This window comes from Cetorhinus maximus, chromosome 13 (assembly GCF_964194155.1).
Source record: "Cetorhinus maximus chromosome 13, sCetMax3.hap1.1, whole genome shotgun sequence".
Taxonomy (NCBI): Eukaryota; Metazoa; Chordata; class Chondrichthyes; order Lamniformes; family Cetorhinidae; genus Cetorhinus; species Cetorhinus maximus.
Window position 1 is genome coordinate 607967 of NC_135891.1, and position 25933 is coordinate 633899.

Sequence of the window (25933 nt, forward strand, 5' to 3'; positions counted from 1 at the left end):
TTTGTTATATAAAATTTATTTGGGGGAAAAGACAAAATAGAAGCCACCGTGATTCTCAAAACCATCAGCTCATCTTCAAATATTTCTGCCTGAGGTTTGCAGAGCACTCATAGAAAGAAGCAGTTGGTTCCATCAGTCTTAAGTTCTTCCAAACTTTGGTTCTTTATGTTCTGACGGATCTGACTGGTCTAATCCCAGTGACGAATAGTCTGGTGAATTGCTGACCAGGATCATGAGGGTTCCATTTAATACTGGTCAATTCAGGAACTTCCAAGTCTGCCTCTATATAGATGGATTTTCCCAATTTCTGCCAAGCGACTGATGACATGAGTCTCGAAAGTTGCGTTGTGTACTCCTGTTACACGGAAAGCTCCAGCTAACTGGTTATTTTCCCAATAGTGGTGCCAGTTGCCTTTCTTGTCCACACCATAGCCAAACACCGACATCTGTTAGTTAGAATAGGATAGTTAATGACAGGAAAATCCTTAACAGGAACTTCCTACCTTTGTCTCTGGGCATTTCCCTTCAGAGAAAACTGATGGAGACAAATCGGTCACAAAATCTTTGTCAGAAACAGCAGTGACAAAGGCCTAGCCCTGGACTACCTGCTCAGCTAACCCTAACGTCTCAGAACTGTAACCTTTGTAGTGTTGGGAACAAGAGAAAGGCTGTAGTGACAGTTCCGAAGAAGAGTCATATTGGATTCGAAACGTTAACTCTGTTCCTCTACAGATGCTGTCAGACCATCAGAGTTTTTCCAGCACTTTCTGTTTTTATTTCACATCTCCAGCATCTGCAGTATTTTGCTTTTATTGCAGAGTGTGGTGTGACCAGTCGTGGGTCTCAGAGGTATGACCACTTCAATGTAAGCTAGTGGAACTGTTTTAGCAACCAATTGTTTGGATCTTGTTAAATGAGAGAGGGAGTTATTTTAATTCTAAATATCATCTAATTTTATGCTGAAAAGTATTGGTGGATCTCCCATGGTGATGCTCACAGGACTCTTAGAAAAATTAAAAATCTAAAAATACGATTAGGGGCCGAATCTTCTGGTTGGCATAGGGGGGTGGGCCCAACAGACCGACGCATAAAATGATGCGCGGTGACATCGGGCGTGTGTCCAGACGTCATCGCGTAGCATCTCGATATTTTGTTCGGTGGGCGCGCACCAGAGGCGGCTGCGCACCCACCAAAACGCCGACGGCCTATTAAGGCCATTAAGGAAGTTATTAAAGTAGTTAAGAATGTTGCCCGTCCAACCTTAAGGCTGGCGGCAGGAGAAAGGCCCAAGCGGCCTTCACGTTTTTCAGGAAACCTCATCCACGGGCAGGATGAGGTTTCCTGAAGCTTTTATAAAATAAATAAATAAATTTCCCCACCTTTACAAACATATCCCAACTCATGTGACACTGTCACATGAGGGGACATGTTTAAATAAATTTTAACATCATTTATTAAAGTTTTTTATTGTCTATTCAATCTCCCTGAGGCAGCTCCATGTGCATCTGTGAAAGAGCACTGGCTCCAACTCTCCCTCCTCCCCCCGCCCGCACAGGTAGCGCTGAGCGCTACCGGCCGCATCTCACGCTGGGTGGACCTTGATTGGCCCGCCCGCGAAAGTGGCAGCGCGCAGCCAATCGCGGGCAGCAATCGGCTCCATGCCAGCTCCCGCCATAAGGCGTTGTCATCAATGGCCTCATGTGATTCGCATATGAATTAGTGGCAGGAGTAGGTCACTCAGCCCTGCAAGCCTGTCTTCAATGAGCGACCCCTTATTTTTAAACCGTGACCCCATGTTCTAGATTCTCCCACAACCTCACCACATCTACCCCGTCAAGACCCCTCAGGATTTTAAAGGTTTCAATCAAGTCACCTCTTACTCTTCTAAACTCCAGTGGACACCAGCCTAACCTGTCTAGCCTTTCCTCATAAAACAACCCACCCATTTCTGGTGTTAGTCTAGCAAACCTTCTCTGAACTGTTTCTAATATATTTACATCCTTCCTTAAGTAAGGAGACCAATATTGTACACAATACTCCATTGGTCTCACCAGTGCCCTGTACAACTGAAGCATAACCTCCCTACTTTTGTATTCAATTCCCCTCTCACAATAAATGATAACATTCTATTAGTTTTCCTAATTACCTGCTGTACCTGCAAACTAACCTTTTGTGATTCATGCACTAGGACACCCAGATCCCTCTGAATCTCAGAGCCCTGCAATTTCTCACCGTTTAGATAATATGCTTTTTTATTCCTCCTGCCAAAATGAGCAATTTCACATTTTCCCACATTATACTCCATTTCCCGATCTTTGCCCACTGACTTAAGCTACCTATGTCACTTTGTAGCCTCCTTACGTCCTCTTCACAATTTACTTTCCTACCTATATTTGTGTCATCAGCAAATTTAGCCACCATAATTTTAGAATCACAATTTTAAAATCTCTATTAGGTCATCCTTCAGCCTTTTTTCCCCCAAGAGAAAACAGACCAGACTCTCATTTTTTTCCTGATTATGTTTACCCATTCATTTTGATTTATTAGTGACTTATTAGTGATTGTCTTATATTTATGGTCCCTAGTTTTGGATTCGCTCTGAAATTAAAACATACCAATTAAAGGATTATCAATTTTAACGGTCATTATCGGGTCTAGACAAAAGAACCCCTGTCTCAGGTCACTGAGGTTAAATGGTAGTTTTGATGTTGCTGTGGGAGAAATGCTGGCTGGGTCCTCATGTAAATGCCCACTAAGTGATCTCAGCTTGACCTGAACCAAAGAACGAGATCTTCAGCGGGACTACACCCTCCCTGTGCCAGGTGGACACGGACTCAGCACCTGTAGTTAAGCTGCAAAATAGCATCTGCTGACATAACAGCAAGTGCTGCCAACTAGACATAAACTCCACAAAGAGCTCTGATGAAAGGTCAAGGACCTGAACTGGTAACTGTCCCTTTCTACACAGATGACCTGCTGACTGTTCCCCAGCATTTTCAATTTTATTTCAATGGCAAAGCATTCAATCTACACTTTGCATCCCCTTTTAAATCTCTGTGTAACAGAGAGAATCACACCTATCTCGTTACTGACAGGTTAGCGCTGGAGGAATAAGCACTTGGTTTCTCTGGTCTTACTTGATCACAGATGTGAAGGCCGAAGATGAGAGCCAGCATCCCAGTGGAAGGATATCGTCCATGGTGCTCAGTCCACTCATCGTGGATATACTTGAAAAAGGTTGGGTGAAAGATGATGATCTAGTGGAATAATAATATGGGAATATTATAGATTATACCAGGTGGGATGGGGATGTGGGCATATTGCAGATGGGGGTGATTGGGTTGGGATGTTCTTGGTTCAATCCCTGGGGGTTTCTTGTTGGAGCACAAGCAGTCTGGAATAAATGCCTGACATTGGACAACAATATCTCAACAACAAGATCTCCGAGTAAACATCGCAGGAGGACAATCTGAACACTCGGAATTATTCTGGATAGAGAAACACACACACACCATGAACATACACACACACACCTTACACTGAGTCATACATACACACACCACACACATAAACATACACACACACACCTTACACTGAGTCATACATACACACACCATACACATAAACATACACACACACACCTTACACTGAGTCAAACATATACACACCACACACATAAACATACACACACACCTTACACTGAGTCATACATACACACACCACACACATAAACATACACACACACCTTACACTGAGTCATACATACACACACCACACACATAAACATACACACACACACCTTACACTGAGTCAAACATACACACACCACACACATATATACACACACACCTTACACTGAGTCATACATACACACACCACACACATAAACATACACACACACCTTACACTGAGTCATACATACACACACCACACACATAAACATACACACACGCACCTTACACTGAGTCAAACATACACACACCACACACATATATACACACACACCTTACACTGAGTCATACATACACACACCACACACATAAACATACACACACACCTTACACTGAGTCATACATACACACACCACACACATAAACATACACACACGCACCTTACACTGAGTCATACAGACACACACCACACACATAAACATACACACACACACCTTACACTGAGTCATACATACACACACCACACACATAAACATACACACACACCTTACACTGAGTCATACATACACACACCACACACATAAACATACACACACGCACCTTACACTGAGTCATACAGACACACACCACACACATAAACATACACACACACCTTACACTGAGTCATACATACACACACCACACACATAAACATACACACACACACACCTTACACTGTGTCATACATACACACACCACACACATATACATACACACACACCTTACACTGAGTCATACATACACACACCACACACATAAACATACACACACACACCTTACACTGAGTCATACATACACACACCACACATGTAAACATACATACACCAAGCACATAAATATACAAATGCATATATGCACCTTACATACACCTATATATTGATGCATGTACACTTGCATATTCAGATTTTTGCAGACCTACACACAATTGACTGATATACCTCAGTCATGTGAACATGGTATATATCACTATTACATTAATATAAAACAGCTCGTCTCACCTTGTCTCGATCAGCTTTAATGTGATTTTTCACTCCCCTGTATATCCTGGAAGGGAAGAAACAACATGAGGGAAGTGTTTACTGCTAATGCGATACACTCAGAAACACCACAGAGAGGACAACCAAATGGAGACTGAATAGGACACACTTCACCAGGCTGCTGCCATACAGCTAAAAGAGGATGGTGCATTAGTGATCCACATCAGAATGCCTCTAAAAACACCTCAAAATACTCCACGGCAGTGAAATCTGGGAGCACTGCTTCACACAAAGATTAGTGGGAATCTGGAACTCTCTGCCCCCCAAAAAATACTGTGGATATGGAGGTAAATTGTAGCTTTCAAAACTGAGATTGATAGATTTTTATTGGGTAAAGATATTGAGAGACAGAGAAAAGCTGGGTAAATGTAGTTGAGTAGTAGATCTGGTAGGATCTAATTGAATGGGGGGAACAGACTTGAGCAGTTGAATGGTTGACTCCTCGTTTTTTAAATTCGTTCAGGGGTTGTGGCCTAGCCAGCATTCATCACCCATCCCTAGTTGCCCTTGAGAAGGTGGTGGTGAGCTGCCTTCTTGAACCGCTGCAGTCCATGTGCTGTAGTTACACCCACAGTGCTGTTAGGAAGGGAGTTCCAGGATTTTGACCCAGCGATAGTGAAGGAACGGTGATATATTTCCAAGTCAGGATGGTGAGTGGCTTGGAGGGGAACTTCCAGGTGGTGGTGTTCCCATCTATCTGCTGCCCTTGTCCTTCTAGATGGTAGTGGTCGTGGGTTTGGAAGGTGCTGTCTAAGGAGGCTTGGTGAGTTCCTGCATCTTGCAGATGGTACCCACTGCTGCTACCGTACGCCAGTGGTGGAGGGAGTGAATGTTTGTAGTTGGGATGCCAATCAAGCAGACTGCTTTGTCCTGGATGGTATCAAGTTTCTTGAGTATTATGGGAGCTGCACTCACCCAGGCAAGTGGTGAGTATTCCATCACACTCCTGACTTGTGCCTTGTAGATGGTGGACAGGCTTTGAGGAGTCAGGAGGTGAGTTACTCGTCGCAGGATTCCTAACCTCTGGCCTGCTCTTGTAGCCACAATATTTATATGGCTAGTCCAGTTCAGTTTCGGGTGAATGGTAACTCCCAGGATGTTGATAGTGGGGGATTCAGTGATGGTAATGCCACTGAATGTCAAGGGGCAATGGTTAGATTCTCTCTTGTTGGAGATGGTCATTGCCTGGCACTTGTGTGGCACGAATGTTACTTGCCACTTATCAGCCCAAGCCTGGATATTGTCCAGGTCTTGCTGCATTTGGACATGGACTGCTTCAGTATCTGAGGAGTTGCGAATGGTGCTGAACATTGTGCAATCATCAGCGAACATCCCCACTTCTGACCTTATGATGGAAGGAAGGTCATTGATGAAGCAACTGAAGATGGTTGGGCCGAGGACACTACCCTGAGGAACTCCTGCAGTGATGTCCTGGAGCTGAGATGACTGACCTCCAACAACCACAACCATCTTCCTTTGTGCTAGGTATGACTCCAACCAGCGGAGAGTTTTCCCCCTGATTCCCATTGACTCCAGTTTTGCTAGGGCTCTTTGATGCCACACTCGGTCAAATGCTGCCTTGATGTCAAGGGCAGTCACTCTCACCTCACCTTAGGAATTCAGCTCTTTTGTCCATGTTTGAACCAAGGCTGTAATGAGGTCAGGAGCTGAGTGGCCCTGGCAGAACCCAAACTATGCATCAGTGAGCAGGTTATTGCTAAGCAAGTGCTGCTTGATAGCACTGTCAATGATCCCTTCCATCATTTTACTGATGATGGAGAGTAGACTGATGGGGCGGTAATTGGCCGGGTTGGATTTGTCCTGCTTTTTACGGAAAGGACATACCTGGGCAGTTTTCCACATTCCGGTAGATGTCAGTGTTGTAGCTGTACTGATCCTTGCATTCCAAGTAGGGGATTGGAACTCGACAGGGGTTAAAACAGAAAAGTTGGTGATCAGATTGTAAGTGTGATGAAAGCTGGAAGGAGAGATTTGAATCGGGATTGATGGGAGTTGTGAGTCCGGGCCCGAGTGACATCATGCAGTTCAGGGCATTAGATGGAAAGGGGGGAATGGAAATGGTTGTTGAAGGCAGAAAGAGGACATTGACTGTCTGGTATTGGGCAGACAACATGGCAGATTAAATTTAATGTGTAGAACTGTGAAGTGATGTATTAACATAAACACATGAACATAGAGTTGTGGTGCAAGAAGCCATTCAGCCCATCATGTACGCTATGCGAAAAAGAGCCACCAAGTCTCACCCCACTTTCCAGCTCTTCATCCTTGGCCATGTAGGTCACTACAAATCAAGTGCATATCCCAGAATCTTTTTAAATGCAGTGAGGGTTTCTGCCTCTTTCAGGCAGTGAGCTATTCCCACCACCCTCTGAGTGAAAATATTACTCCTCAATTCCCCTCTAATCTTTCTGCCAATTATTTTATTGACCTCTCTGCTAAAGGAAAAAGGTCTTTCCTGTCCACTCTATTTAAGCCCCTCAATTTTCTACACCTCAATTAAATCTCCCCTCAGTTTCTTCTGTTCCACTGAAAACAATCCCAGCCTATCCAATCTCCTGTTCCCTCTCACATCTTTCCTGTAATGCAGTGACCATGACTGTACACAACGCTCGAGCTGTGGTCTAACTTGTGCTTTATACATTTCTAACATAACTTCCTTGTTCTTACATTCTATGCCTTGGCTAATAAAGCAAAGTATTCTGTATTCCTTCTTGACCACTTATCTACTTTTCCAGTCACATTCAGGGATCTGTGGACATTCACTGCAACCTCCCTCTGTTCCTCTACGCTTCCCAGTATCCTCCCATTTATTGTGTATTTCTTTGCTTTGTTTGCCCTTCCCAAATGGATTGCCTCACACTTCTCCAGATTGAATTCCATTTGTCACTTTCCTGTCCACCTGACCAGTCCATTGATATCTTCCTGTCTCCAGCTTCCTTCCTCACTATCAACCACACAAACAGTTTTTCTATCTTCTATAAACTTCTTAATCATACCCCATACATCTGAGATTAAATCATTGAAATATATCACAAGAAGCATGGATTCCAGTACTGAGTTCTAATGAAGCCCATTGGAAACAGCTTTCCAGTTGCAAAAATACCTGTCATGCATTACCCTTTGTTTCCTGCCACTCAGCCAATTTTGGATCCAACTTGTCCTTTGTCCTTGGATCCCATAAGTTCTTATTTTTCCAACCAGTCATGGGAGCATGTCAAAACTTTGCTAAAAACCATGTTGATGCTACCCTCATCAACCTGAGTCATGTGGATCTGAAAGACCAGTGGAAGCAAATTCAACAGCAACATTCAAAGAGAATTGGATAAATATTTGAAGCGGAATAATTTACAGGGCTATGGAGAAAAAGCGGGGGAGTGGGATTAATTGGCTGGTGCTGCCAAAGAATAGGCAAAGGTGCAGTGAGCCAAATAGCCTCATACTGTGATGTATCATTCTATGATCCTAGGATTTTATGACAGAAGGAGAGAGGGTTGAATTTAAGATGAGAACGGTGATATTGTCATACATTACCCAAAGAAAGAAACAGTTCTATTTATATAGCACCTTTTATGACCGCAGGATGTCCCAAAGCACTTTACAGCTAAACAAGTACTTTTTGAGGTGTGTTATGACCAGGATGGGAGGAATGCGCAGCTGATCTAGCCCCACTGCTCCACAGGTTGCACCATTAGTGTAAATGTTCAATTCACTCACCAAAATGGCCAATTATTTACCTTCGCTACTGTTAAACCCAGGATAGGAGAGGATTTAAGCAGACTTCTTTCAATACACTCCAAATGATTGATTTATTATAAAATGAAACTTATTTTTTAAACAAGTTGCAAGAACTGGTTGATACATAATTTGTAATCTGAAAGTGTAATTATCTATCCCTTTTAAAATTCCCTATCATGCGCACACACACACAAACAAAGGACAAACGAATAGGGTCTCTGCAGAGATGGGCGGTTAAAAGAAAAGACTTCATAAAACAAAGGATAAAGTTTGCAGGGATTTGATGCTGACAATCGGGTGCTCCCTCGTGTGAAGACAGATCGCTAGTCCCAGTAGATGCCTGGAGATCCTCACCAACGAAGCTTCGGTGTGGAGGAAAATAGAACCTGATCAATCCTTCTTGTCTCAGCCTCCTGGGTTTTCAAAGACAGACAAGTTCCACTGAGATAAGAATTCCCAACTGGATATTGATAACCACTCTATTTCAGGCAAGGCTCAGAGAATGTGAACTGGGCAGCTTTTCCCCTTCTCAGTTCATTCCCAACTGAGTTCAAAAAAAAACAAACTCAAAGCATAAAGTTCCTCCGTCAGATAATTTCCAGTAAATCACCAGGCCGTCGCCTTTAAAACAGTTTTTTCTCCAACAATTGAAGTGATTGCAGTTCAAATAGCAAATAGCTCTCCTCCTCAAGTGTCATGCAGGTTAGGTGATTCCTTGGAAAAGGCCTGCTTGCTCACACTCCACGGTGAACTTTTGGATTTTTTTTTAAAAAGGTCATGTGTCCAAATAATGCAATGTCCTTCCAAATTTTAAAAGAAGATACAGTTCTTGAAGATATGTTTCCCAATAGGTGTAGTTGAAATGTAGAAAACATGGCAGCCAACATGCACACTCCAGGCTCCCACAAACAGCAATGTGATAATTACCTCATCTGATCATTTGGTGATGTTAACTGAATGTTAAATATTGGCCAGGACACCGAGGACAATTGCCCAGCTCTTTTTCAGAATAGTACCATGGCATCTTTTACACCCATTCAAGAGGGCAGATGGGGTCTTGGTTTAAGGTCTCATCCAAAACATGATACCACTAAAGTGCAGCACTCTCTCAGTACTGCGTTGGAGTGTCAACCGAAGAGTTTTGTGCTCATGTCCTAGAGTGGGACTTGAACTTACTGTCTCAGAGTCAAAAGTGTCACCCACTGAACCGCAGCTGACATTGCAGTGCAGCGGTCAGAAGCCAAATTGAGAGGAGACAGTGAGGAAATGTTGGGCTTTGGAAGAAATGAGCTTGATGAGGGAGGAAGAAACTGCGGAATCTTGAGGGGTTGGGGCTGGTTGTGGTTGAACAGTGGGTTATCCAGAAGTGACCAGCAGTTCAGACATTAAAAGCAGGTGTGTTTTTACGACAATACAGTGGTTTCATGGTCATTATTACCGAGATTAGCTTTTTAATTCCAGGTTTTCTTTATTTAATTGACTGAATTTAAATTCCCCGGCAGCCATGGTGAGATCTGAAGTCAGGTCTCCTGACCATCAGTCTAAGCCTCTGCATTACACATCTTGTAACAACCATTATTCTACCGAGCCCACTTCACTCAATTATCTTCATCTGTATCTAACCCTAAAGCTCTGATATCTGTCCTAATCAGAAAAGGTCAAATTGACAAGATGGACATCATGTTAGTGAGACATAGGATTCCTCTTACAGACGATCACTAAGCTTTTCTCAGACTATGTTTTACTTACAGAATGTTTTTTTTGTTTGATAGGACATTCACAAACCACCACAGGTCGAGAGGTTTAAACGGGACCAGTACCAGGTGAACATTGGGTTCAAGGTCCTTGGCACTCTCTGGGTACATCAAGTGGTGGGTGGTCTTTTTTCCCACATCAGACTCGTGTCCCTTGGTCACTGCCCTGTTCATTCTAAGTAGAAAAGCCAAAGAGTTACTGAAGTGGTTAAATTCACAAAACTCAAAGTTTTCTGTCAAAAGCTTAAGGTGCAAAGAATAATGACTGGTTTTCACGTGAGATTCCCTACTGGTGACATCCCAAATTCCCAACAGGTTGACCTGAGTTAGGCATGTAGTGTTAAGGTGCTCTAACATTGTAACAGTCAATAGGATTACTCAAATCATTGCGCTGTATTATCTGTGGATTGCTGGATTTTAACAGGTGGGCAGATTACCGCCACACATCGTTCTGCAAGTGAACATCTTCAACAGCTCCCACAGGCAAATTAAGAAACCCGTAATATTTAATTGAATAATGAGTTCTCCGCTGAGATTACAGCCTTGGGTCAGGTGACTAAGTTGATTAGATGTATGGACAGCGCAGAATCAGGCTGGAAGATCGAAAAGACACCAGGAAGAGTTGACCCCAACAAAATCCTATCTTTTCCAGTGTACTTGCAGCTGTCCTTTTAAAGACAGCTGGTTAGGCCACCCATTGTCAGGTGTGGACGTAGTAGCACAATGCACGTTCTGCCCTTTCATGTTTCAGAATGATGTCAGGGCACATTATTAGAATTGGACTTCTAACTGAAACAGTCAGGAACCCCGGGCCATTTAGACAGAGGATCTCTGGTAAAATTGTGGTGCATGAAAACAATGGGAATGTGGCTCTGTTAGGTAAGGAGCTAGGATTAAAACTTCCCCAATTTTTGGAACACTACTGCCCCTTTACTGCTGGGCTGGGCTGAGAGAGTTAAAATTGACCCAGTCGCATTTTAAAACTTGCCTTATAACAACATCCTGCGAATCAATCAACTCTCCATAATTTGATCCTTTGAGATTTCCAGAATTTCCAACAACGGCACACCTCCGACACTGACAGGAATGGTCAGTCTTAGATAGTTTGGATTTAGGCATGGCCTCAAAGAGTTTGTTCTGGGCGATGTTCAGCCTCGAATGCCCAGATTGTAACCTCTGAAGACAGAAACAATGATTGTCGGTGTACAGTCATTTACGAGAAAATAAAGCAGGGTCAGAGTGGGTGAGTGGGTGGGGTCAGGGTCAGAGTGGGTGAGGGGGTGGGGTCAGGGTCAGAGTGGGTGAGGGGGTGGGGTCAGGGTCAGAGTGGGTGAGGGGGTGGGGTCAGGGTCAGAGTGGGTGAGGGGGTGGGGTCAGGGTCAGAGTGGGTGAGGGGGTGGGGTCAGGGTCAGAGTGGGTGAGGGGGTGGGGTCAGGGTCAGAGTGGGTGAGGGGGTGGGGTCAGGGTCAGAGTGGGTGAGGGGGTGGGGTCAGGGTCAGAGTGGGTGAGGGGGTGGGGTCAGGGTCAGAGTGGGTGAGTGGGTGGGGTCAGGGTCAGAGTGGGTGAGTGGGTGGGGTCAGGGTCAGAGTGGATGAGGGGGTGGGTTCAGGGTCAGAGTGGGTGAGGGGGTGGGGTCAGGGTCAGAGTGGGTGAGGGGGTGGGGTCAGGGTCAGAGTGGGTGAGGGGGTGGGGTCAGGGTCAGAGTGGGTGGGGTCAGGGTCAGAGTGGGTGAGGGGGTGGGGTCAGGGTCAGAGTGGATGAGGGGGTGGGATCAGTGTCAGAGTGGGTGAGGGGGTGGGATCAAGGTCAAAGTGGGTGGGATCAAGGTCAGAGTGGGTGAGGGGGTGGGGTCAGGGTCAGAGTGGATGAGGGGGTGGGGTCAGGGTCAGAGTGGATGAGGGGGTGGGATCAGGGTCAGAGTGGGTGAGGGGGTGGGGTCAGGGTCAGAGTGGGTGAGGGGGTGGGGTCAGGGTCAGAGTGGATGAGGGGGTGGGATCAGGGTCAGAGTGGGTGAGGGGGTGGGGTCAGGGTCAGAGTGGGTGAGGGAGTGGGGTAAGGGTCAGAGTGGGTGATGGGGTGGGATCAAGGTCAGAGTGGGTGGGATCAAGGTCAGAGTGGGTGAGGGGGTGGGGTCAGGGTCAGAGTGGATGAGGGGGTGGGATCAGGGTCAGAGTGGATGAGGGGGTGGGGTCAGGGTCAGAGTGGGTGAGGGGGTGGGGTCAGGGTCAGAGTGGATGAGGGGGTGGGATCAGGGTCAGAGTGGATGAGGGGGTGGGGTCAGGGTCAGAGTGGGTGAGGGGATGGGGTCAGGGTCAGAGTGGATGAGGGGGTGGGGTCAGGGTCAGAGTGGGTGAGGGGGTGGGGTCAGGGTCAGAGTGGGTTGGGGAGTGGGATCAGGCACAGAGTGTTGTGAGGATGTGTGGTACTAAGAGATTAACAGAGCATGATTCAAACATCCTTCTTCTGTCATCATCTAGATGCTAAATGAGCAATTTTGTGTAATAAAGGTGAACACAGTTATGCTACCAAGAGACAATGTCTTTAGGAGATGGGCCAGAAAATGATGGAGGTTTTGCCTTCAACCAACAGTGAGAGTGGATCAACATAAAATGGAACTGTGGCTCAGGGCATTAACACTCGGACATACGGTGGCGGGATACAGACTTAATCCTCTCCCACTTCCCATCAATCAACTCTTAATCCAAAGGGAAGGCATGCGGTGTGGAGAAAGAGTCTGTGGAGACCATCACCTGGTGCTAGTCAATGTTGAAATAACAAAACTGTGCAGCTCACCTGCCTTCTCTCCAGGCTGCCAAAGACTGTGGTCACTACAACTGGTGAAGGGGGAAGATATGCGAGCAGGAACATTTAAACCTGGTCACCTGGAGCTCACTGGCCAGGAGATATGCCGATGAATGAATGAGAATGATCCTACTAGGATCAGAATCAGGCTTACGCAGGCAGCACCAAGGGAAATGTTGACAAGTTTTGCTACAGGTGCTCATTTCATTCAAGAGATCTGTGTTCACCTGTAGCCTCGTCACCTCCCTCTGCATTAGGTGAGTGTGGGGATGTCTCAACCCATTCCATGATGGATTCATGTCTTGAAGAAATTGACTAATTGACTAAATTGACAATGTCACCCTGCAAAGGCACAAGGGTGGATCTGTGAGAAATGGAAACATGCCACTGTGATGTAGGATGGACCCTCTGTATTTAAGTATGCAGCTGTTGGATTTGACACCGAGTGTCTGCAAAGGGACGTGCTGCAATCTCTTTAATGTTCCTCATCAGAAAACAAAATGCAACCATTTTAATGGGGTCTAAGAGCCTTAACACTGTAATATATGGAAAAACATGAACTTTAACAGCACCTCCCAAAACCATGACCTTTACCACCTAGGAGAACGACAACAGCAGGATCATGAGGACACCACCGCCTGCAAGTTCCCCTCCAAGTCACACACCATCCTGACTTGGAACTATATCACCATTTCTTCTTCAGCACTGGGTTAAAATCCTGGAACTCCTGACCTAGCGGCATTGTGGAGCACCTTCACTGCACAGACTGCAGCAGCTCAAGAAGGTGGCTCACTAACACCTTAAGGGTAATTAAGGATGTACAACAAATGCTGCCCACATTTGGTGAAATAATATTTATTGAAATGTCACTTTTAATGTCATTTTAACTTACCAACCACCATGAAAGGACTTCCAGGGGGATCTTTGCATTGTTACTGGTCAATTGTGGCTGAATACGTGAATTAAATCTCTTGTCAAACCAGTGGGAGATGCCTCGATCTGAAATACAGGTCTCACAGCTGCAAGTATTCTTCATACACAAGGGTCCTTCCTTCTCTAGGCTTAGGTTGAAGATATAGTATATGGGAAACGCAAAACAACAGATGGCGAGGAAAGACTTCATCCTTCTGTAAAGTTTCTTTCTGAAATTGCAGACCATGTTGCAGCTCGGCTGAAAATCATTCAGCTCCTGGTGGATAGTGTTAAAATCCCGCTCAACACTGAGAGATCTTCACAAACCATGATCTCCAATAGCCTGTTTCTTCGTTCAACAACATTCTGAGCTGAAAGTTTTTAAAGTATAAGGGAATAATTCAGTCACATATGATGACTAACAAAAGCTGATTATTTAGCTCTGAGTCACATGGGGAACACCACCTACTGCAAGTTCTCCTCCAAGCCACTCACCATCCTCATTTGAACTCTCTCACCGCCGTTCCTTCACTGTCGCTAGGACAAAATCCTGGAACTCCCTCCCTAACAGCACTGTGGATGTACCTACACCACATGGACTGCAGTGGTTCAAGGCAGCTCACCATCACCTTCTCAAGGGATGGGCAATAAATGCTGGTCCAGCCAGCGACACCCACATCCTGTGAAAGAACGACAAAATCTCTATCCCTCCTCCCTATACAAAAGGGGTGCCTGTAACTTACCGTGAACCATGTTAAGGAGGACGTCATTATTATTAACCAAAAACAGTGCTGCTTTTTTAATATAAAACACAAAGAATTAACGATGTCTAAAAAGAGCTTTCAGCCTCGAGGCCCAGCCTTGTGCTCTCTCTCTCTTTCAGGGGAAGGCTGATGTAGTTATTCCTCCTGGTGCAGACAGCCTAGGTGACCTCCCCCATACAGTCACTGTTATCCCCTACTGCAGCCTGGAAGGCGCCTTTTGCCCTTGTTAAGGGCCACGGGGACCTTGACAACAGCCAAGGGAAGTGCTGCTCACATCCTGGTGTGAGGTTTGTGCTGTGGCTGCAGCAGGTGATCTAACTGGATGATGCCCTCCTTAGTGAAGCAGAGCTCCTGAGGCATGCCCCGGAGTGAAGTTCAGACAGACAAAGTCCCCTGGGGGGTCACTGTGGCATGGTTTGCTGTGCACAGCCCTCCTCCTACCTCTGCCAGCTGCTCCTGATCTCTCCTGGTTTCTTTGTTGCTCCCCCTCATGCTCCAGCCCCAAAGGCAGCTCCTACCACGCAACTCATGATTGCTGTAAAACTGTTCTGAAAGCTGACAAAAGCAGTCCAGCCCCAGCAAAATCTAGTTAGCAGAAGTCAGAGGTCAAAGGAAACAGGAAATAAACCAAAACCATTCAGATGGTAACCAGACAGTAAACTGAAACGACAAGCCGGCCACGTCACTGACTTCCTGCCCGAGTTAAGCTGCAATTTTACACACAGTGGGCTGTACCATGCAATTAGGAGCAGGAGTGGGCCACTCAGCCCCTCAAGCCTGCTCCGCCATTCAATAAGATCATGGTTGATCTGATTGTAGCCCCAAATCTACATTCCTGCCTACCCACAATAACCTTTCACCCCCTTGCTTATTAAGAACCTATTTAGCTCTGCCTTAAAGATATTCAAAGACTCTGCTTCCACTGGAGAATTCCAATAGCTTACTACCCTCAGAGAAAAAAAATCTCCTCATCTGTCTTAAATGGGCGACCTCTTATTTTTAAGCAATGACACCTAGTTCTAGATTCTCCCATAAGAGGAAACATCCTCTCCACACTCACCCTGTCAAGACCCCTCAGAATCTTAAAGGTTTCAATTAAGTCGCCTCTTACTCTTCTAAACTCTAGCAGATACAAGCCTAACCTGTCCAACCTTTCCTCATAAGACAACCCTCCCATTCTAGGTATTAGTCCAGTATATCTTCTCTGAACTGCTTCCAATGCATTTACATCCTTCCTTAAATAAGGTACACAGTCCTCAGCCCAACCATCTTCAGCTGTTTCATCCATGACCTTCCTTCCATCATAAGGTCAGAAGTGGGGATGTTCACTGATGATTGCACAATGTTCAGCACCATTCACAACTCCTCAGATACTGAGGCAGCCCATGTTCAAATGCAGCAAGACCTGGGCAATATCCAGGCTTGGGCTGACAAGTGGTAAGTAACATTCACGCCACACAAGTGCCAGGCAATGACCATCTCCAACAAGAGAGAATCTAACCATCACCCCTTGACGTTCAACGGCATTACCATCACTGAATCCCCCACTATCAACATCCTGGGGGCTACCATTGACCAGAAACTGAACCGGACTAGCCATATAAATACTGTGGCTAGGTGAAGCTTGACACCATCCAGGACAAAGCAGCCCGCTTGATTGGCACCACATCCACAAACATTCACTCCCTGCACCACTGACACACAGTAGCAGCAGTGTGTACCGTATACAAGGTGCACTGCAGGAATTCACCAAGGCTTCTTCAACAGCACCTTCCAAACCTACGGCCACTACCATCTAGAAGGACAAGGGCAGCAGGTAGATGGGAACACCACCACCTGGAAATTCCCCTCCAAGCCACTCACCGTATCACCATTGCATCACTCTCGCTGGGTCAAAATCCTGGAACTCCCTCCCTAACAGCACTGTGGGTGTACCTACACCACATGGACTGCAGCGGCTCAAGAAGGCAGCTCACCACCACCTTCTCAAGGGCAATTAGGGATGGGCAATAAATACTGGCCCAGCCAACGAAGCCCACATCCCGTGAATGAATAAAAAAATTCCAGATGTGGTCTCACCAATGCCCTGTATAACTGAGGCATAACCTCCCTACTTTTGTATTCAATTCCCCACATAATAAACGATAACATTCTTTTAGTTTTCCTAATTACCTGCAGTACCACATACTAACCTTTTGTGAGCCAAGCACTAGGACACCCAGATCCCTCTGCATCTCAGAGCTCTGCAATCTCTCACCATTTAGATAATATGCTTTTTTTTTATTCTTCTTGCCAAAATGGACAATTTCACATTTTCCCACATTATACTCTGTTTGCCAGACCTTTGCCCACTCACTTAACCTATCTTTATCCCCTTGTATCCTCCTTATGTCCTCTTCACAACTTACTTTTCTACCTATCTTTGTGTCATCAGCAAATTTATCCACCATACCTTCAGCCCCTTCATCCAAGTCATTTATATAAATTGTAAAAGGTTGAAGCCCCAGCGCTGATCCCTGTGACACACCACTCGTTACATCTTGCCAACTAAAAAAAGACCCATTTATGCCTACTCTCTGCTTCATGTTAGCCAGCCATCTATCTTTCTATCCATGCCAATATGTTACCCCCTACAACATGACCTTTTATTTTCCACAAAAACTATTGCGCAACCACTATTCCTGCAACCACTATTACACTAAGTAGAAAAAGAGTTGCACCTGGAGAGTCTTGACAATTTCCCAGATCCACAACAACATCACAGTAACAGGCCATTCAGCCCCTCTGCTCCATGCTGGTGTTTCTGCTCCACATGAGTCTCCTCCCACTTTACCTCATCTCACTCTATCAACATATCCTTCCATTCCTTTCTCCCTCATGTGTTGGTCTAGCTTCACCTTAAAGGTTTCTCTGCATTTATTCATCTATTCATTTCAACCACTCCCTGAGGCAGTGAGTTCCATATTCTCACCACTCTCTGAGTAAAGAAGTTTCTCCCGAATTCCAGATTAGATTTATTACAGACTGTCTTATATTAATGGCCTCTGGTTCAGTCTCACCCACAAGTGGAAACATCTGCTCTATGTCTACCCTTTCCTAACCTTGAAGACCTCTATCAGGTCACCCCTCTCTTCCCTTCTGTTGCGAAAACAGCCCCAGCCTGGTATAGCCTCTCAATTCAGGTATCATCTTTGTAAATCTTTTTTGCACCTTCTCTAGTGTCTCTATATCCTTTTTTAATAACCAGAACTGTGCACATTGCTCAAAGCATGGTCACGCCAATTTCAATACAAGTTTAACATAGAATTCTAAAACCAGGAAGCTATTTCAAAAGTTTTACTCACTGATAGGTGCAGTTTCCTGGGTCAACAACAACAATTTGCATTTATAGAGTGCCATCAGCAGAGATAAACATCCCAAAATGCTACACAGAGGCGCAATGTGAAATAATTTATGTTGTTACAAATGTTGGGTGAGTTGCTGTATACATATTTGCAGGCATGTGCATTAAAGCTGATAAATATACATTGTACCCAGGGCAGTTTCACTGCAGCTAGAGAAGGTCGGTTTTAACTGTTAGGTGCTGGGAAGTTCAGTCTGTTCTGAAATCAGAATTTCATTACCATGAGGCTGACAAAGGAGAGACCAGTGAGGGCCGGACCACCCAACATCATTAAACGTGGGTACACACTGCCTGTCCTGCCCAATATAAAATTCTCACAGGGCTTGACTAGGTAGATGCGGGAAGGATGTTTCCCCAGGCCTGGGGAGGGTCTAGAACCAGGGGGCACAGTCTCAGGATAAGGGACAGGTCATATAGGACTGAGATGAGGAGGAATTTCTTCACTCAGAGGGTGGTGAATCTTTAGAATTCTCTACCCCAGAGGGCTGTGCAAGCTCAGTCATTAATTATGTTCAAGACAGAGATCGATAGATTTCTAGATATTAAAGATATCAAAAGAAATGGGGATAGTGCAGGAAATGGAGTTGAGGTAGAAGGTCATCCATGATCTAGTTGAATGGTGCAGCAGGCTCGAGAGGCTGAATGGCCTACTCCTGTTTCTATTTCCTATGTTCCCTGCCTGTCTTGCCAAGTGTAACTGGGTGTGGAGCAAACATTGCCTGTCCTGCCTGGTGTAACTGCGTGTAGTGTGTATGCTGTGTGTCCCAACAGGTAGAGCTGGACTTAACCTTCACACTGCCTGTTTCCACCCAGCAACCTGTCAACTTGTTTTAATGAACCCTGATTTGTACTGTATATGTAAAGGACCCACAACCTAAATCAGGTGCGCACCCTATGTGACTGTGACAAAGGTAAACTTTCCCTCCTCAACCTGTTTGCAGCCTTAACACGGCTGACCACATCCTCCTCCTCCAACGCCTCTCCACTGTTGTCCATCTGGGTGGGGGCGCTCTCACCTGGTTCCATTCTTATCCATCTAATTGTAGCCAAAGGATCAGTTGCAATGGCTTCTCTTCCTACTCCTACACCGTTACCTCTGGTGTCCCTCCAAGCATTGATCTTTGCTCCTCTCCTATTTCTCCTCTACTGCCCTTAACAACATCATTTGAAGACACAGTGTTAGTTTTCACGCGTACACTGATGACAGCCAGCTCTACCTCACCAGCACCTCTCTTGACTCCTCCACTGTTGCTAAGTTATCAGACTGTTTGTGCAACATCCAGTCCTGGATGAGCTGAAATTTCCTCCAATAAAATATTGGAAGACTGAAGTCACTGTTTCAGCCCAGCTCCAAACTCTGTTCCCTAGCTACTCTCCCTGGCAACAGATTGAGATTAAGCCAGTCTCTGTTTGCAACCTTGGTGTAACATTTAATCCTGAGTTGAACTTCCAACTTCATATTCACACCATCACAAAGGTCGCCTATTTCCACCTCCGTGACATCGCCCAACTTCACCCCCCCTCAGCTCACCTGCTGCTGAAACCCTCATCCAGGCCTTTGTTACATCCAGACTCGATTATTCCAATTCACTCCTGGCTGCTCTCCCACATTCTACCCTCTCTAAACTTGAGGTGATCCAAAACTCTGCTGCCTTATCGTCATTCACACCAAGGGTAGAATCTTCCGGTTCATTTTAAAATCTCTTAATACTTCATATTTTTAAATTTCCAAAGCAAAAGATGAACATGAGCTTTACATTTCCTACATAAGCAGCTTTATAAAAAGCTGTTGGCTATTTCTGTTTGAAATATTCACTTTACGTGCAGCACCATTACATTCATAAGCTATTTAAAAACTCTTTTACAGGATTTGGGCATCGCTGCCAAGGCCCAGCATTTATTGCCCATCCTTGAATACCTTTGAGAAGTTGGATGATGTTGGAACTTCTGGAACTTATGAGGAGAAACTTAGAGCTGAATCTATAATCTTTAGAAATACGGATGAGAGGGGGTATGGTTCAGGTTCCAAGATGTCGGTACAGACAACACTCTTACTGTGAATGCACGAGGACATGAATATAAAAAACTTGAAACGAGAAAGTTTAGAATAATTCTCAGGTTTCTATCGCTTTGTTACTGCATTTACCTCAGTTTGATGTACATTAAATCTATCTTACCTCCAGAATATTACTGAAATGATTGAATTGATAAGGTGTCATTTCACATTCTTTTTAACTAGCATAAAATAAATAATAATGAAATGTTAACGATACTTGCAAACAATATCTTCTCGCCAAGATTAACTTAGTGCCTCAGACAGAGGAATAATCCCAGAAAATTCACCTTGTTGAGTAACAGTAAAACAGTTTCTCCTCTTGTCTTTACTGGTGAAGATTCACTACTGACACGGAAATCTATCAGTGTTCAAGGGGAAGAGGTTTATGAATATTTTGCCAGGCATTGACGGAAATAGTAAATAACATGAGACTGATCTCCCAAATGGCCTTTTGTAATTAGGGCAATATGTAAACTATTGCAAAATAGAGAGCAGGTTTATTATTAACCATTTGAGTTGAGTTCCAGCTTTTCCACGTGTATATGAAGAAGGTGGGTTGTAGGTGTAAAGCCTCCGATGAAATTAAAAATAACAAAGAGTTGTAAGGTAATAAGTCAAAGGATGTTGGGGGTAGTTTAAGATAAGGTGAAGGAGAAAAATAGTTGTAAACAAACCAGCTTTAAGAATGGGGGAAATGAGGGAGAGAGTACAGCAGTTTGCAGACATGGAAAGGCAAAAGTTACTCTGGGACAAAAACAGAATTACCTGGAAAATCTCAGCAGGTCTGGCAGCATCGGCGGAGAAGAAAAGAGTTGATGTTTCGAGTCCTCATGACCCTTCAACAGAACTAAGTAAAAATAGGAGAGGGGTGAAATATAAGCTGGTTTAAGGTGGGGGTATGGTGGGTGGGGAGAGAGAAGTTGAGGGTGGGGTGGTTGTAGGGATAAGCAAGCGGTGATAGGAGCAGATAATCAAAAGATGTCACAGATAAAGGAACAAAGAGGTGTGGAAGGTGGTGATATTATTTAAACAAATGTGCTAATTAAGAATGGATGGCAGGACACTCAAGGTACAGCTCTAGTGGGGGTGGGGTGGAAAGACTGACAGGGCATTACAGGTATAGATTTAAAAATAATGGAAATAGATGGGAAAAGAAAAATCTATATAAATTATTGGAAAAAACAAAAGGGAGGGGGAAGAAACGGAGAGGGGGTGGGGATGGAGGAGGAAGTTCAAGATCTAAAGTTGTTGAATTCAATATTCAGTCCGGAAGGCTGTAAAGTGCCTAGTTGGAAGATGAGGTGCTGTTCCTCCAGTTTGCGTTGGGCTTCACTGGAACAATGCACCAGTTTGCGTTTGGTCTCTCCAATGTAGAGACCGCGGTCTCCTCTACATTGGAGAGACCAAACGCAAACTGGGCGACCGCTTTGCAGAACACCTGCGGTCTGTCCGCAAGAAAGACCCAATCCTCCCTGTCGCTTGCCATTTTAACACTCCACCCTGCTCTCTTGCCCACATGTCTGTCCTTGGCTTGCTGCATTGTTCCAGTGAAGCCCAACGCAAACTGGAGGAACAGCACCTCATCTTCCAACTAGGTACTTTACAGCCTTCCGGGCTGAATATTGAATTCAACAACTTTAGATCTTAAACTCCCCCTCCCCCTATCCCCACCCCGTTTCTTCCCCCTCCCCCCTTTTTTTTCAATAATTTATATAGATTCTTCTTTTCCCACCTTTTTCCATTATTTTTAAATCTACAATTAATACTTTGTTAGTCTGTCCACCCCACCCACACTAGAGCTGTACCTTGAGTGTCCTGCCATCCATTCTTAATTAGCACTTTTCTTAGATAATATCACCACCTTCAACACCTCTTTGATCCTTTTGTCTGTGACATCTTTTGATTCTCTGCTCCTATCACTGCTTGCTTATCCCCACAACCACCCCACCCTCAACTTCTCTCTCCCCCCGCCCCCCACCTTAGACCAGCTTATATTTCGCCTCTCTCCTAACTATACTTCAGTTCTGCCGAAGGGTCATGAGCACTCGAAACGTCAACTGTTTTCTTCTCCACCGATGCTGCCAGACCTGCTGAGTTTTTCCAGGTAATTCTGTTTTTGTTTTTTGTTTCATGTGCCACTTGTCTGCCCAATCCACCAACATGTCTATGTCCTTTTGAAGTTCAAGACTATCCCCATCACAGTTGACAAAAATTGGTCAAAGGTCAATAAAAAAAAAGAAAAAGGAAATTTATTGTCCCTTTCTCTCTCTCCTAAGACATATTAAAACATAAATTGATCATATAGGTTGTCAACTAACTTTATGTCATAGAACTAAAAGAGTATTAGTCAATCAGAAAGAGATGAAATGCTCAATGCTGGGTCAGAAACACAACAGCCATTTTATTTATTTATTAATGATTAGTTGATGGAAAAGAAAACTTTGTATCCAAATTTGCTGATGGCACAATGAGCCAGACTTTAAAGAATGTAGATGGAAGCATTATATTCCACAGAGATATTAATAGATTAAGTGAATCGGGAAAACTGGACCTCAAAAGGATAAAACAGGGAACTGTCTAAATGGTGAAAAGCTAGAAACTTTGAAGTCCAGGTACAGAGATCATTAAAATGTCCTGATGAGGTACAAAGAATAATCAGAAAGATTAATAGAATGCTGGTCTTTCTATCTGGAGGAAAAGAATACAGGGGATAGAAATTACACTAAAGCTCTACAAAGCCTTGGTTAGACCTGGGGGAACTGTGAGCAGCTCTGGGTCGCACGTCTTAGGAAGGATATGTTGACTTGGAGGGAGTGCAACATAGGCTTACCAGAATGATACAAAGACTCAAAGGGTAAAATTTTGAGGAGAGAAACCATTTCCATGGCCAGGGTGTCCAGTACAAGGGGATAGAGTATAAAAATTGGAGCCAGACCTTTCGGCAGTAAATTTAGAAACACTTCTTCACAAAAAGGGAGGCAGAAGTTTGGAACTCTCTTCCACAACATGCATTTGAAGCTAGATCCACTGTAAATATTAAATCTGAAATTGACAGATTTTTGTAACCACAAGTATTAAGGGATATGGGGCAAAGGCAGGTTTATGGAGTTAGGTCATTGAGATCAGCCATGGCAGAATAGCCCCAAGGGGCTGAATGGCTTCTTCCTGTTCCTATGTTTCGAGTGTACAGCAGGGGAGAGGAGGAGTGAAGGGGGAGGGGAGAGGAGAAGAGAGGGGAGAGAGGGAAGGGGTGAATTGGAAGAGGGGAGGAGGTTGGTTTTATTGTGGAGTGAAAATAAGGATGGGCAAATCACACCATCCCTTCCTGGCTCTACAATAAGTGGGGAGGTGGTGGCATAGTGGTATTGTAATTGGACTAGTATCCCAGGGAAATGCTCTGGGGATCTGGGTTCGAATCCCACCACAGCAGATGGTGAAAGTTGAATTCAATAAAAATCTGGAATTATAAGTCTTATGGTAACCATGGAACCATTGTTGTAAAAACCTATCTGGTTCACTAATGCCCTTTAGGGAAGGAAATTTACCATCCTTACCTGGTCTGACCTAAAGGTGACTCCAGACCTGCAGTAATGTGGCTGACTCTTAAACGCCCTCTGGACAAGGGCAATAAATGCTGGCCTGTGAACAAAAAAATAAGGTAATAAAATGTGAAACTTACCCTTTGGCTGGACAATCTCTGTTGAAGGAGCTGCCAGTTTGGTGCCTGAAGAAAGGGAAACAGAGCTAACTGAACCCACTGGCAATTCAGATTGGCAAAGGGACATTGGCGTCTCTAGCTCCGGGTTAACACTCACACTGCTCTGTACCTGAGGTAATGACTGCACAGCAGCAGAAAGGCCAGCATTTACCTTACAGACTGAATCAGATCCAGCTGCACAGTCCAAAAAATGTCAAATATGTTTATTGACTTAATCCTTATAGCATTCAAAAGGAATTTTAAAAAAATAACTACACAAGTTGTAACTTGGCAAGTCTGGGCTTATTTTTTTATTCATTCACGGGGTGTGGGCTACATTTCTTACATAAGACTATGCAATATAACAGTCAATACTGCAGCTGGGAAAATGTTAGGCGTACCTGTTTATTGGTAAGAGTGTGCCAATGTGTTTAGAGGCTTGGATAATCTTGCATCGGATTGTATTGATCCACCCAGCTTTTCCTGGATCCCAGGATTTTGGATTCTGACTGATGTGGGGGAGTTCCAGATTCACACTGACAGGCTGCATTATTTTAGGGGAAGTGAGCCTGCCAAATGATCCTTGAACTGCAAGGGTTGCGGTTTGTCTGCTTCTGAAGTCAAATCAATCTAACAAAATCCTACTTGTTTACTGAAGGTTGTATGCCATGCACCAGCATTTCAAAATAAATTGCCTTTCAAGGTTTCACTCTGAAGCTAAGGTCAAGCCTGATCTGCTATCAGTGGCACTTACAGCAAATTTAAAGTTGTACACTCTCCTTCTAGATGGCGTCCCAAGTATTCTCACCAAGTCCCTATGCTCACATCAGAAATGTTTGAATTTGAATAAAGGGAAGGAGAAATTAGTTTGGTTTTACACACTTTGGCCCTGGGATTGTGCCACTGTGCTTGACATGAAACCCTGGTCCTGACCCCAGGTGAAGCAGCGCGGGCCCCTGTAGGATTGTGTATATGGGGCCTGCAACACCACAAGTAACCTGGATGGGGAGGTCAATTGGAAACTCCTGCAGATATGGAAGTTAGACACCAACTGGGCCCTGATTCCAGATCTGGGGAACAGAGGATGCAACTTCTGTCTTTTTCGCATTTCAAAAGAGTTTATATTATTGGAGGTGGGGGTGTGGGAGGTGGGGGTGTGGGGGGGTGAGAGTGGCAGGACAGGAGATTACAGAATCACTACAGCATAGAAGAAGGCTATTCAGCCCATCGTGTCTGTGCTGGCTCTCTATAGGAGCCCAGTGCCATTTACCTAGCGTTACTCCCCTGCCTTCTCCCCATAGCCCTGCAAATTCTTCCCTTTCAGATAATTATCCAATCCCTTTTGAAAGCCTCAATTGAACCTACCTCCACCGCACTCTCAGGCAGTACATTCCAGATTCTAACCACTTGCTGTGTGAAAAAGTTGCTCCTAATGTCTCCATTGCTTCTTTTGCCAACCACCTTAAATCTGTGCCCTCTGGTTCTCGATCCTTCCGTCAATGGGAACAATTTCTCCCTCTGCCTACTCTGCCCAGACCCCTCATGATTTTGAATACCTCTAATAAATCTCCTCGCAACCATCTCTTTTCCAAGAAAAACTGTCTCAGTTTTTCCAATCTATCTTCATAACTGAAATTCCTCATCCCTGGAACCATTCTCATGGATCTTTTCTGCACTCTCTAATGCCTTCATATCTTTCCTAAAGTGTGGTGCCCAGAACTGGACTCCAGTTGAGGCTGAACTAGTGCCTTATACAAGTTCAACATGACTTCCTTGTTTTTGTACTCTATGCTCCTAATAATAAAGCCCAGGATACTATACGCTTTATTAATTGCTGTCTCAACCTGTCCTGCCACCTTCAATGACGTATGCACATATACATCCAGGTCCGTCTGCCCCTGCACCCACCTTAGAATTGTACCCTTTATTTTATATTGTCTCTTCCTACTAAAATGAATCACTTCACACTTCTCCACATTAAATTTCATCTGTCATTTATCCACCCATTCCACCAACTTGTCTATGTCCTTTTGAAATTCTGC

The 25933-nt window shown here is 44.6% G+C and overlaps 1 protein-coding gene across 4 annotated transcripts; it reads right to left on the reverse strand.

The window, feature by feature from the left end:
• LOC144688341 (CMP-N-acetylneuraminate-beta-galactosamide-alpha-2,3-sialyltransferase 2-like) lies at window positions 1-24105 on the reverse strand. Of its 4 annotated transcripts, none has more exons than XM_078554776.1 (7): window positions 23874-24105; window positions 13952-14342; window positions 11246-11433; window positions 10253-10432; window positions 4709-4754; window positions 3138-3257; window positions 1-446 (listed from the first exon to the last, which is right to left on the reverse strand). In XM_078554776.1, exons 2-7 carry the CDS (start codon window positions 14216-14218, stop codon window positions 261-263), a joined length of 987 nt encoding a protein of 328 aa, XP_078410902.1. In that variant the 5' UTR covers window positions 14219-14342; window positions 23874-24105; the 3' UTR covers window positions 1-260. The 4 variants fall into 4 exon arrangements, with proteins under 4 accessions (XP_078410902.1, XP_078410900.1, XP_078410903.1 ...); XM_078554774.1 differs by lacking the exon at window positions 23874-24105 and adding an exon at window positions 15177-15354; XM_078554777.1 differs by lacking the exon at window positions 23874-24105 and adding an exon at window positions 14467-14576.
• Window positions 24106-25933: the final 1828 nt, after the last annotated feature.